Here is a 14,814-nt window from a genome sequence, read left to right as displayed (position 1 = left end):
ACAATTTCACTCTCTTCTGATGGTGCTCTAGATCTGACAGTGTCTACTATGCTGTATCAAGGACTAAATGGTAGGGCCTACCTCTTCCTTTACTTTCAATGTCTCTTCCAGTTCCTGCACGGTCTGATTCAGCTCTGTCTTGTGGCTGTGCACAGCATTTGCTTGACTACTAACACATTCCAGCTCAGTGACCTGCAAGTGACGGAGAACACAGGTTAAATTAAGTGGCAATTTCAGAGGCTTTCTGCTGAGATCATAGTAAACTCCTGAGACATTTTTTAATGAATGCTGAATTATTATACAAAAGACTATTGGATTTTAAGCATAAAATAAATTTTTTAAAATAAATATTTAAGGCAATGGCAAAACCCAAAAGATTATTAGATGGGTTGTGCTGCTCAGAGACAAGTTAGGGAAAACAAGTGATAAATCACTATAAAAAATTCCTTAAAAAAAGTCTTCCTTAAAATTTATACAAGTCTAGATAGCCAAGGGGTAGTCATACATACCTTCAATCCATAACTCAGGAGGCAGAGGCAGGTAGATCTCTGTAAGTTCGAGGACTACCTTGTCTACAGGGTGAGGTCCAGGATAGCCAGGGCTACACAGAAAAACCCTGTCTCAAAAAACAAAACCTAAGCCGGGCGGTGGTGGCGCACACCTTTAATCCCAGCACTTGGGAGGCAGAGGCAGGCGGATTTCTGAGTTTGAGGCCAGCCTGGTCTACAGAGTGAGTTCCAGGACAGCCAGGGCTATACAGAGAAACTCTGTCTCAAAAAAAAAAAAAAAAAAAAAAAAAAAAAAAAAAAAAAAAAACCAAAAAAGAAAAAAACCCCAAAAAAACAAAACCTAAAACATTTATATAAGTATAAATATAATCATGTGCTCTTCCCTTTTGTAGTCTTCAAAGCTAGCATTTAGAAGTAAGGATTTTTTAAAAGGAAAGATTTAAATACCTAAAAACTAGGATATCAGAATGACTTCATGTCAACTGTGCCTCTTATGGAAAAGAGAACAATTTTTTAGTCACAAAGAATTTACCAAGAGCCTACAAGTAATATAATTTTTTAATGAACACTTGACACCCTTTTAATATAATAGGAAAAGGTCAGTATCCTTAAAATTATCCACCCCTAGTTAACACAAGAGGAAATCATGTAAATATTTACAGGCAACCTTTCACATGATTTAGACACCATGCTCTCAAAGTCTGCTTGACTAGAATAAAGCAAACTTGCCTTGCCCTTTCTAAATAGAAAATCACTCTGTACATTCTGGAAGTATATCTTTCACAACCCACCTTTCTTTCTACTTAGCCATCAATATACTTCCTTACACAGACCTTTACTGCTTAGGTCTGAACAAATGCAAGTGCTCCTGCAGTAGATTCAGTTATAACTCTGTCTCTCTTCTTACAGTCTGTAACTGCTAACAAATTAACTTTTCAATGTATGACATTCAATGTCTTTTGCTCTCTATAATACTAAATATTTTTTCTTTCTCTTTTCACTAATAAAACCCAGGGCCTTGTACATGTGAACCACCACTGGGCTGCGTTACCAGACCACAATGGTAAATTAAATCCTAGGGCCTTTCAAGCATTGGCTACATCCTATTTAAACATCTATTTTGGCCAAGACGTACACTTCTAATAGTAGGCAACTCTCTTTTTCCTAAGAATAAATTAGGTTCGTGTCTATCTTCTTGACTTGACTAGAATATCCTCTGAAGACCATTCTGATCTTGGGCAGTCAACTTTCAACTCAGCACCTATCTTCTGAAAGCCAGTCCCTTCTGCTGGAACCCTCAAAGTTCTTTTCTCCCTTGTTCACAAAATGGAGCGTCTAATTAAAAAAAAAAAAAAACCCACCAACAACAACAACATAATGGGAATGGGTTGGAAAGACACCTCAGCAGGTAAAAGCAGCTGCCACACAAACAATCTCCAAAACCATAACATGGGAGCCACAAGACACACTCAACCAGAACCCCATGTAGACATTCTATATGCATGCACTCACGCATGCTGACACACTTAAAACAGTCTTTGTTATTTAATGTATAGCAGTTGTCTTTGATTACAAACTTCTTTAAGGGAATTTCAGTGCTAGTAACAACCTTTCCCATAGATTTAAGAAAAATAAACCTGTGAACAAAATCAAGAAACACAACAACAGCAAAACACAGAAACAACTAACTATATTAAAGCAGTCACACTAAGTGTCAATGACTTATACATGTCTGTCTAAAGGCACCTGCCAGGATGGCTGTACTGTTTGATATACTCCAGCTGAAACTTTAGCTTTATTTTCCTGAGTTTGAACATTTTGGAAGAGCTGAAAACTAAGGGAATTAAATGAAAGGCAAATAGACCTCCCACAAAGCTTTAATGGACTTTGCAGCTGAGTACACAGTTAGAGTGAAGACCTGAGGGGAGGGGGTTAAGGAGGTGGTGGAAGTGGAGGCAGAGAAATCCAGACAGACACTGGAAGGACTGAGCCATGGTGGTACTGGCCATAGAGAAGGTAGTTTGAAATCTCGTCAAATGAACAAGACCTAAAAACACTTCAAACCTCAAGAGGGTTATATCTTAAAGCTAAAGACTGAGTGGAACTAGGCTAAAGGATTTTTCCCCCTAGGATTTGAAAAAAATTGAAATAAACTAAATCTATTGGTATATAAATTCACAGTTCCACAAATTCAAGGAATCCATTGACTGCTGATAATAATAATAAAAGACTTTATAAAACCTCTCTCTCTCTCTCTCTCTCTCTCTCTCTCTCTCTCTCTCTCTGTCTGTCTGTCTGTCTCATTCATATATATTGTACAGACTCAAAGACTGCAGATTGTTTATTTGGAACTGTGGATCTCTGCCCCACTTCTCAAGAGACAGGATTACAGATGTGCACTTCTTTTTATAAATTCTTTAATGTTGAATTCAACGGACTGCTGCAAACCTTCTTTCTAGGAAAGGATCACACAGTAAGGGAACATGATAGCTCTTCAATGGATATTAACCACCAGTAATTTGGCATTAAGCTGGGTTTCCTTTGAGATTAAAAAAAACTATAAAAATTATCTTACTATCACTAGGTATATTCATGTATTACAAACAGAGCTCCACAATTTTTCGTGTGGTAAACTGAAAGTTAATTTGTATGCACAGGAGAGGGTATTATCCATGCTGTTCTAAGTCTGTCCTCTGGTCGCTAGTCCTCTCCTTCCTACATGGCTGCCATCTTGGCTCTGTTCTGCTCAACACTGCTCTGGTACTCAGCCCATCCCCTATTGCCTGACGAGCTCACTAACTTGGTTTCCTTTTGAAAAGGGGCATTGGTGACACCTGCTTTCTATGATGTAAATGCATTTCTATGTTTCCACAAGGAAATTTTAAGAAACTGTTTTCTTGCTGATGTTAGCAGTATTGGGATTTTTGATTTCTTTCAAATTTCTAATATTACTAATTTTTATTTAAAAAAATCTACCTATAGTTTTCAAATTGTTCCTTTTCTAAAAACAAAAGATAATAAAAAAATGTTTATTGACTGATTGCAACTCAAAAGTCTGTATTAAGTCATATGCCACTTAAACACTCAATACATAGGAACTGCATAGGATATTGTTGGCCAGGCTGGCTTTGAACTTCTGAATTTAAGAAATCTTCCTACCATATATGCTCAAGTACTTAGGAATACCTTTAAGCACCTTTGTGCTAGGACAGAAAATGCATTCTGTTATAATATTTTTTCGTTGTGACAGAGTTTTTTTGTGTAGACCTGGCTATCCTGGAACAAAGAGATCTGTCTACCCCTACCACCTGAGTACTGGGATTAAGGCATGTGCCACCACTGACCGGCATTGGGAAATGTATTTTTAACTTAGTACAACTAACTGTCAGTTAAGTGTCTCAGTTAACTTTCAAGATAAAATACTGAGCTGAAAGAGAGACGGTCACAAAGGGCATGCAGCTAATGTGGCACAGCTGAAACTACCATCAGTCCATCTGCTTTCAATTGCTGTGTAGTCCTCACTCTCATTAAACTGTGAAGAATACTGTTTGACTCAGCAAAAGCTGAAACTTAGCTCATATATATTTTCTGATAACCAAAGAACATCCCCAAAGGATGTCTGATATCCATGTGCTGCATTATGTGCAAATTTTTCTTCCCACAGAACTTGCTACCCCAGTCCTGCCAGAGCCGGCCTTACCCGCTTGTGCAGCCGCTCTGCTTCCTCCTGATAGGCGGCAAGCTGTTGCTTCCACTGCTTCACGTTGGCAGTGGACTCCAGCAGGGCTGCGGTGAGTTTGGCATTGTTCCCTTTGAGGGTAGCTAGTTCAGCCTCCCAGTGTTTGCTGATTGCTGAACTAAAATGAAGCAAGGAGAACACTTGATCATTTCACTGAGTTTTTTTTGGAGTATACAACAATATTTAGTTCTATTACCAGGATTATAGTCTAAGAATGTTTTCAAAGACAAGTCCAAACATTAAAACAACAAAAATACTTCTAGCAGAATGATGGAACAGATCAATGTGATACAGATATACATTAATATATACTGTACACAAAACCAAAAATAATACCTAACAAGGAAACCAAAGTCCAGTACAGTTATATTCCTCAGTGGGACAAACGAGGGTGCTTACATGGCAGTTAGGTTGGAACAGGTAGTGTATTTTTTTAATTACTGATTTGTATCTGCATATTAAATTTTTTAAAATGTTCCAATAAAACATTTATTATAATAATATAATAAAATGATTTCATAAGAGGCTAGATCAAGAAATTGGTTCTAATAACTTCTATTACTAAAGCAATAGTATTCATTGGGAATTCTTGATAATTCTTGATAATTATTTTGCTAACTTTCCAAGGGAGAATCATCTTGCATATGTTTTTATGAACTATTTTATAGTGATTTTATTATATAATAAAAGGCAGTTTCCATCATCAAAATTTCTCAAGCTTAACGCCAGTTGTAAGATACATTCACATCATACCCTCACAAGACAGAAAGGACAGCAGATCATTCTCAATGACAGTTTTTTAAAAAAACAAACAATCTCAAAATGTTAATCAAATAAGCAAAAACAAAAACAAACAAAACAATCCAAATTTAAGGACAGTCTTCAAAATAATTGATCGAAATACTTTATAAATATAAATAAAAGACGGAGGACCAGAAACGAGGAGAAAATACACTGTCGAATCTTTGGGTAGTTTTTCAAAACAGAAAAGAAACACAGAGGTTGCGGGTGAAGTTTAGCAGTAAGGCACTTGCCTAGCATGAGAGAGGCCCTGGGTTCGATCCCCAGCACTGCCAAAGAAACAACACAGAAAAGAAAGGATCATTAGTAGAAAGCAGAGACTTAGTTGGTAGTTGCAATAGCGCTGATTCCCAAGACTTGATGGTTATATCACAATCATACAAGGCATTAACTAAGGCACACGTGGTAAAGGGTATATGGGGACACTGCAGTTTTTATAACTTTCAGTAAATCTAAAGTTAACCAGTTAAACAACACAGTGAAGCAATAAGTGAAACTATCAACTTAGCAAACTGCCTCAAAAAAGAAACTCTCTTCAAGTTCTTCCTTTGTAGAATGACATTTTAGATTTAGACTTTCTGAGAAAAAACATAACTATTCGCCTGCTCTAAATGGATTAGTTTGTATTAAAACCACTTACTAGTTGGCCCTAAGAAGTGTTTCATTTAAATGGGCTCTTCAATCTGATAATTGACATCTTACTGAACTAATTTAAAAATTTGCTATAAGCAAATATCAAACCTATTTAAAAATGAAAATGACTTTAAGGACTTATTTTTAAAATCTACTTGTCAAGAAACAATGCCATTCTAAAGATGAACCACACCATCTTATAGAGAAAGAATGAAGGTGCTATAATATGCTGTCTTTCTCAGTTTTATTTTATATTCTATTGCTAGAAAATCTATTAAGAATTTTGTATATCTACTAATTTCAATTATTATATCTGTGATACCAGATTCATCTCTCAACTATATTGATCCTTCAGTCTTTACATGTTAACTAAAAATGTTAGCCAAGTATTACTCAAATGTTAGCCACTAGCTGCATGTGGCTAATTCACTTTTCAGTCTCGTTAGGCACACTTCACACAATCAGTCAATAGCCACAACAAGCTGCACATGACTAGTGGTTAGCAAGGACACAGAACATTTCATTGTAGCAGAGGGCTCTACTGGATCATCATTCTGCAGGATCTCTACATTTGAACTAGGTTTTCCGGGTCTTCCGTTATGAAGTCAAAGATAACCCCACAACCTAATTTATATACCAAAGCTCTAATTTTTAGATCATCACAGTATCTGTATTTAGAGATTGGGTTTTATAGAGAAGTAAGGTTTAAATGAGATCCTTAGGGTGAACCTAACTCATATGACCAATGTACTTATTTAGAGAAGATATAACCATCTAAGTATATATGTAAAGTAGCCCAACAACATTTTCCAATTTACCCTAGGATTTTCCAGTGTTTTAGAGTTTCTATTGCTTCAATGAAACACCATGACCAAAAGCAAGTTGGGGATGAAAGGGTTAATTTGGCTTACACTTTCACATTGTAGTCCATCACTGAAGAAAGTTAGAACAATAACTTTCAAACAGGGCTACAACCTGGAGGCAGAAGCTGATACAGAGGCCATGTGGGGCTGTTAACTGGCTTGCTCCCCATGGCTTGCTCAGCCTGCTTTCTTACAGAACTCCAGACCAGTAGCCTAGGAGTGACCCCACCCACAATGGGCTGGGCCCTACCCCACAGATCATTAATTAGGAAGATGCCTGACATGGATGGACAGATGGCCATGAGAATGAATGGAAATCTGAAACTGATGGGGATGGGGAAGTGGGGAGCATCTCTAGGATATGACAGAGATCTGGGATAAGGGAGGTGCCCAAGAATCAATGGGGGTAATCTTAGCTGTGACTCACAGTATTGGGGATATGGAACCTGAAGAGGCCATCTCCTGTTTCCAGGCAGGAATCTCAGTGGAGAGATAGGGACACCAACCTGCCCACAAAACTTTCAACCCAAAATTTATACCATCTATAAGAAATGCAGGCACCCCCATGGAGCAGACTGAGGGAATGGCCAACAAATAACCAGCCCAACTTGAGATCCATCCCATGGGCAAGCACCAATACCTGACACTATTAATGATACTCTGTCATGCTTGCAGACAGGAGTCTAGCATGGTTGTCCTTTGAGAGATTCTGCCCAGCAGGTAACTCAGACAAATGCAGACACCCACAGCCTGGATGGAACTTGGCTGACTCTTAACAGAAGAATAGGGGGAAGGAGGGGAGAGGAACTCCAAAAAAAAAGACCAACAGAGTCAACTAACCTGGACCCTTGGGGCTCTCAGAGACTGAATCACCAAAGAGCATACATGAGCTGGACCTAGGCCAACCCACACATATGTAGCTGACGTGTAGCTTGGTCTTCATGTGGGTCTCGAACAACTGGAGCAGGGGCTATCCCTTAAAGCTGTTGCCTGACTGTGGGATGTGTTCTTCTAGCTGCCTTGTCTGGACTCTGTAGAAATGGATGAGCCTAGCCTTGCAGAATGTGCCAGGGTGGTAGACACCCAAGGGAGGCAACACTCATGCAGAGGAAAAGGGGATGGCGGATGGGGGAGTGGGGAGATGGGGAGAAGGATTGTGGGAGGGGGGTACCAGTAGATGGGCAGTGAGCAGGATATAAAGTAAGTAAGTTAAAAAAAAAAAGGGTGCCTGACAGTTGGATCTTCTGGTGGCATTTTCTTAACTGAGGGTCCTCATTTCAGATGACTCTAGCTTGTGTCAAGCTGACATAAAATTAGCCAGGACATCCAGTATGTTCAAGTCTGCTGTTTATTTAGATTCAAAGAGGCTTAAGTTTAAGGAATAACCCCAAATGTCCAGTATGCTGTGGTTAAATCTAGGTAAATACATTTATTCTCTATGTCAACAAAGTAATATATATGATTATATGCATGGAATATCTGTTTATGAGCAAGAAAGTTATTTTAAAAAGCATTTCTAGTTGGGTGGTGGTGACACAAGCCTTTAATCCTAGCACTCAGAGGATCAAGTTCAAGTCTAGTCTGGTCTACAGAGAGAGTTCCAGGACAGCAAGGACTACACAGAGAAACCCTGTTGCAGAAATCAAAATAAAACCAAAAGAGCATTGCTAAGACCAGGGAGGCTCATACTTGGGCAGCGGTGTCACACTTTCTTGTAAGTTCATCTTCTATCAGAAGCAGCACAGGGGCAGACTGGGAAGAAAGGGGAACAAAGGAGGCCTGGATGAACACAGATGCCATCACTATGTGATGGCTATAAAGACTGTCTAGGCTTAGTCTCCTGGAAAAGATAATCTCAAACTGTTACCTCTACTTCTTTGGACATAGAGAATAACCTATTACAGTTGAGAAACAAGAGACAAATCTCTATACCTTAGAAGAGCAGAAAGTAGTCCAGGATTAGGGTCTCCAGTCTCTAAGAGGGGTAAGAAATTCCCACAGAAGACCCTCCAATAAAGAAGATTGAATTCACTTGCTGCTACAAGGTAGGTGTGTCCTTACTGTCAAGCTGACAGCAACTTCCCATGTGAAAGGGATAAAGTGTAAGACAACCCAAAAGCTAAGGAGGTATCAGGAAATGTAGGAAAAATCTCTCCAGCAGGTCAGCATTGACACTAAGCATAAGCTAATATTAGAGGTGGGTGAAAGTATGAACAAAACCAAAATCTAGTTTAAACCCTGAGTAGAATGATGTAACTCCTAAACCAGCACAAGAGTCAGACCCAAGTAGAGGATGAAACGCAGTAGCTGGCCTTTCATATCTGTGACTCCCATTATCTGTGGACTCATTCAACCACTGGCTGGAAAGATTAGGAGAACACTATCTTGTCTGCACTGAACACAAACAGACTTATTATTATTATTTCCTAAATAATAAAGTGTCAATTATTTATATAGCATATATACTACATGAGTCTAATACATATAAAATTAAGTGTACAGAAGGATAAATACACAAATACCATTCAACTTGACATAAGGGACTTGAGGAGCCACAGATTTTATACTGACAAAGGGTCTTGGAACCAATCTTTATGGATAAAGTGACTTTAAGTCATTGTTACTTCTTATGCACTATTTAACATCAATAGATTGCAGTGTGTACCAAAGAACAATAAATGAAGCCACTGTCCAAAGTGGAAGCATACACAGGCTCTTACTCAGAGGCGAAGGGCATTACTGAGCAAGGAAGGCAAATGGCCACCTGACGTCTTACTACAAGAGGAGACACCAAGCTCTATCAGTGAATTTCAGCAGAGAAATGCAAACTACAAGCAAGAATCAAGTGACAGTGATAAATATAATATAATATAATATAATATAATATAATATAATATAATATAATATAATATAATATAATATAGATAAGAATGTTTTTGAAAGGTTCAGGGAAATTGACATAACTGCACAAAATTATTACAAATCAAAGTGAAAGACAAGGAGAAAAAGGAGAGCACAAAACATGTATATTAATATCAAACTACCTAGCAAAGTATGCTACTGGACTAGTAAAACAGGGTTGAAGAAATAAATATTTTAAGACATAAAGACTCAATACAGGGTTAGTTACAGTAGTCAAAAGGTAGAGGGCAACCCAATGTCCTTCAGTGGGTGGCTGGACCAACAAAATGAACTACACAGGTACATGTAATGGAAGGAAATTCTGAAATGTATTGTAACACAGATGAGCCTCGAGGACATCATGTTACATACAAAAGGCCAGCCCCCAAAAGACAAATGCTGTATGTCTCCGCTTATATTTGAGGAACACAGTCATGACAGGGAACACAGAAATGCTGTCAAGGGAGGGAAGATGGGTATGAAGTTACTTTTTGATGATTATTGTATATCAGATTTGCAAAATGAAATTACAGAAAAGGGGCTGACTATAACGAGCACAGAGAACCTTCTAGAACAGAGAACCTTCTAATCTTGTATTTGTAGGTTTACAAAAACACAAACTGTCAAAATGTATGCAAATTTATGTTAGATAAGTTAGGGAATGCCACTGTATGTAGATTCTTTAATAAAGTTATCTTACTACCAAAAATACAATAAGAAGCTTTCTATGAGCTTTTGTATGTTTCTTTTTTGGTAGAACTGTCTCACAATTGTTCTATGATGTCTGTTTTCTTGGCATGGGAAAAGACTGGTGGGCAGGAAGCAGACTAGCTGCGCTGCAGGATAAGAAAAGGAGGTACAGGGGCCCCCTGGGGATAGTGATAAGAAATAGGTGGGGAAGAAGGAGTGGTGCAGCAGAAATGTACAGAAGAAAGGTAACACAGACAAGGTACAAGGAGCAAGTGTGCTGGGGTTGTAAGAAACCGAAGCAGAGTCAAAGACACAGGATAGAGAAAGTTGACCGTACCCAGTCTGTTAATATACTTGTTTATTTCCATGAGTATACCTGAGTCCCTGACGTATTAAGATCTGACAGTCAAGCTAAGAGATTCTCATATTACTTTTTTTTTACTCTTCAGAGCCACCAAACGATAGCTGATTACACTAAAATAAGAAAATAAATATTGAAGAAAATTCTCTTATCAGATTTATTTACATACACTTCAGTACACACGGCCACAGTACACTAGATCTCAGACTTGTGTAGCCTGGAATAAGCAGCATAGAGGAATAGTTCAATATTAAATTTTTATGTTTTTACATTTTCTCCTTAATTTTTATTGTCTTATATGCATGATACATGTATGTGTATACATTACATATACGTAGTGCTCAACGAAGTCAGAAGAGGTGTTGGTTTCCCTGGAACTGGAATTACAGACAGCTGTGATATGGGTGCTAGGAATCAAGCCAGGGTTCTCTGAAGAGCCTTCAGGGCTCTTAATTGCCGAACCATCTCTCCAGCCTGAGGTTTCCACACTATCTAACACCGATTACAAGGTAAATGAATGCATGACTTAAAAGTCGTTTTCCTTTTTCCAAAATGTCATCACAGGGTAAATCCCAATTCCTCTACTTTGACCGTACCTTTGGCTGTTCCTTGAGACGTCATTTATTTCTAAAGCACAGTGAAACACACTGTGTGTGTGTGTGTGTCTGTGTGTGTGTGTGTGTGTGTGCTTATCCATCTTCTTTATTTCCTTCCCTGTGGCTATATACAGATTCTTTTGGCTACCAAGTATGCAAATGCCTTTACTAGAATGACTTACACAATTTCAACTTCCATAAATTCCAAAGGTTGCCATACTAAAGAAAGTTCTATGAGTGTTATCTCAGATGTGTTTAGTTCTTACATGCAAATATATGTCTTGATATCCTTCCCAATGTTGGGAAAAAGGATGTTCCTTTATCTTGAACTCTAAGATACTAGTTTCTTCCCTATTAGATTGATATTTAGTAGTAACTGATACCTTTGGGTTAGCTCTGATAATATAATTTTACGTCAGTATTTTACATTTTAGAAATATTTTTTAAAAAATGTTGGGGAGGTTGATCCCTGTTTTGCATACCCTGGGCCCTGAGTTTGATTTCCACCAATACAAAAACATTATGGGTGTCCTTGGGGATGACTTAGTCTTTTATTAGAGACAGTCTTGAAAGTTATACCTTAATTACTCAGGAAAAGGCAAATTTCTCTAATGATTCAGAGACACCGAAACATTATGATCTCATGTTTGAATGCTGGGATAAAGCAAAATTATTATTTATTCTGTGGATGCTTTTGGTTTTCAGTAAAGTTTCCATTTCCTTTCAGAAAGGACCAGCTAGTTTTCTCTTGGCTTGAAATCCACAAAGAGGCCAGAACACTTCAACAAAACGACCACCAGAATTTCTTTATGTTGGATTTCAAATTCAGTTTCCATTTATTAAAAGTCAAAGTTTTAGAAGGAAAGTATTAAGCTTCATGAAAGTATTATGTTAATATAAAATAAAAAAGAAAAGTACTACAAAACTGAGTGCCTGATTATGAATATTTACTGAACCTCTGAATAAGCCAATGTCACTTGTACATTCTAGGACAGCTGTCTTCTTCCCAGGCCGTCAGGGCTCTGGATCTGTCACTGCAATCTCTAAAATGATCACTTATAGCCTGTACCCTCTACCCATGTATATAATGTAGCACTAAGAAAAGATATTTAGATAATCTTCAAAATCCTTAAAAATAGGGTGTGAATAGGCTCCCCCTCCTCTTCTCTTCCTTCTCTCCTTCTCTTTAAAATGTGCTTCCCTGTATCAAGAATGAAGCCATTCCCTAAGTGAAAACACCACATAGCACTGGCTGATCTGAAGTCTGCCTGCTACTTAGTTCTTCACTTCCCACCCCAAATGGGGAGAATTAAAGTGCTACTGATCCAAACACGTTTGTGTTCTTTCTGTGTTTTTGTACTAATTTTTGGCCCCAAACTAGTTCACTTAAAAAGAACAACAAAAAGATATATTTAATAGTTTAGGATCTGAATTTTAGTTTCTTTTCTTTCTCTTCCTTTCTTTCTTCCTTTCTTCCTTCCTTTTCCTTTTCCTTCTTCTTTTTTTTCTTCTTCTTTTAGACAAGGTCTTCCTACATAGCCCTGGCTGTCCTGAATCTCACTCTTGTAGACCAGCTAGACTCTAACTCAGAGATCTGCAGCCTCTGCCTCCAGAGTGCTGGGATAAAAGGCATGTGCCACTGTACCCAGCAAATTTTTGTTTCTTAAAAAAACTTGTTTCTCTAAAAAAAAAAAAAAAGAGAGAGAAAAGAGAAATTCCTCTTTAATGAAAGAAGAACAGTCTTCTTTATAAATAATACATCTGCCAGAAGGAAGTACATGAGTAAGCGCTCTGGAGTCGGATAGGCAAATGGCCAGGTATGTGAGGGGATTTCTGACTATGGATAAACCATAACTTCCTCAAAACTCAAAGCCTATTGCCATTAATTCCTATATATAAACCTGTAACTTCAATACTCAAAACCTACTGTCATTACTGTGCATAAATCTACAACTTCAATACTCAAAGCCTACTGTTACTAATCAGGGTGCTTCCTTCAACCCCAGGGTGGGGGTGTCAGGGTCTTGCTACATAGTTCCAGCTGGCTTAAACCTGTGTTACTCTGTCCCCTGGTATTACTTCTAAATACCAGTATTCATAAGGCTGAATCAGAAAGATTTCCACAAGTCTGAAGCTGGCCTGGACTATAGGGTGAGTTCCAAGCCAGCTAAGTTACAGAATAAGCTGCCTCCAAACAAACAAAACTATAGCATCAAGAAATGAATCAGAAGAGTGGGCCTCCAGACACGATGAAGTCATAAGAACTCCTTAAGCCAGTTAGTATGCCTCAGGTGTGTAGGAAAGGATTCTGCCTGTCTGGGCTGGGGTATTGCTCAGTATTGGACATGAGGACTTGAACTTAGATCCCTAGCAGCAATGTAAATGGCTGGGTACAGCTGTGAATGCCTGCAATTCCTAAACTAGGGAAGCAGACACTGGGGAGAGGTCTCTGCCCGGATAGTCTAGTTGCCTATGTCCTGGCTCAGTGAAAAACCCTATCAAAAATGTGGCTGGAAAACAAAATAAGAAGACAAATAACATAAATGTTTGGTCTCTATATGCACACATGTGCGTGTACTGCCCCACCCCCATACCACAGGCACAATTTTAACAAAAGTAGCCTGTATTAAGGTCTTTGTCTAAAAGAACTACCATAGTTATAGTTAATAATAATTTTCCTTGGTGAAATGCAGTGTGTGTTTTATAATCAATAACATCTTAGAAATCAGCTAAAATACCAAATGTACTAGCTCCTATAAGGAAAGTAAAATATCACTGCCTTTAAGAAAGTTGTAAAATTAATGAAGTTATTTCCAAATTTACAAGAAGGCCTTTCCACCAATCTATAAATACTTCTGAACTGTGAAGAACATTCACATTAAGCAAGGACTGTTGAAACAAGCGGTTAAAGCACAGGCTTGGGAGTTGGCTGGCTCCAACTTGAATTAGTTGTATGGGGTCTTGGGTTATCCACTGAGCCTCACTAAGTTTCATCTGTAACACGAGGAGTAATGACTATCTTCACAGCCTGCATGAAACATGTAATGGGTGCTCAAATATTAGGGCTTTCCCCATATGAATAAGCAATAAAGAGCCTTAAAAGCATTGCAGTGAGCTAAGAAAAAGCTAGACATTTAATGTTAAATATTTTAAAGGGGCTCTTTTTGGTCAGTGATGTAAATAACTAAAATAGATGTAACTCAAATCAAATCAGTATCAGGTACTCACTGAATTTTTTAAGCTTACTTCCTTGGTGTTGTAGATATGGTGTTTATGACAAGTCTAAACCTAACCAAGCCCAGCAAGTTAATGAAAGAATATAAAAATGAGTTAACACAAGTTACTGTGGGAATGCCACTACCGGAGGCTAGTGTCTGACGGTGAAAGGGAGACATGGTAAAACCTGAATTTTATTGTGTTTAGCCCATCAGTCAGCGCTACTGCTGCAGCTACCAATTAGATTTTGGAGGGAAAAAAATTCTAGTTCTTGCTCCAATTTTTACTCATGAAGATAGAGTTACACTGGCTCTCAGAAATGTCCTGGATCCCATAATTGTGCTTGTGTAGTGTAAATGTTTCCACATCAATGAGTGTATCTTACTTTAGAGGTGTACTACAGATGTGTGCCACAGCTGTACACTTCTTGCCTGGCCCCCTGTGGTTGCTGTTTTTTGTCCTAATGTAGTTATGGTGAGGAAAAACATACAGCTGAAGACCACAA

General features: G+C 38.2%; 1 protein-coding gene across 2 annotated transcripts in view; it reads right to left on the bottom strand.

Moving 5' to 3' along the window:
• The window catches only part of Homer1 (homer scaffold protein 1), a 99,200-nt gene that overhangs the window by 10,543 nt on the left and 73,843 nt on the right, over window positions 1–14,814 (bottom strand). For both annotated transcript variants that reach the window (XM_028760181.1, XM_028760180.1), the window contains exons 6-7: window positions 4,210–4,366; window positions 82–192 (exon numbers count right to left, since the gene is read on the bottom strand). In XM_028760181.1, the coding sequence (XP_028616014.1) occupies window positions 82–192; window positions 4,210–4,366 (268 nt within the window). The remainder of the gene's footprint in view (window positions 1–81; window positions 193–4,209; window positions 4,367–14,814) is intronic.

The sequence above is a fragment of the Grammomys surdaster genome, unplaced genomic scaffold, assembly GCF_004785775.1.
Source record: "Grammomys surdaster isolate TR1022 unplaced genomic scaffold, NIH_TR_1.0 126391, whole genome shotgun sequence".
NCBI classification, from domain to species: domain Eukaryota; kingdom Metazoa; phylum Chordata; class Mammalia; order Rodentia; family Muridae; genus Grammomys; species Grammomys surdaster.
This window is presented reverse-complemented; position numbering and strand designations above follow the sequence as displayed.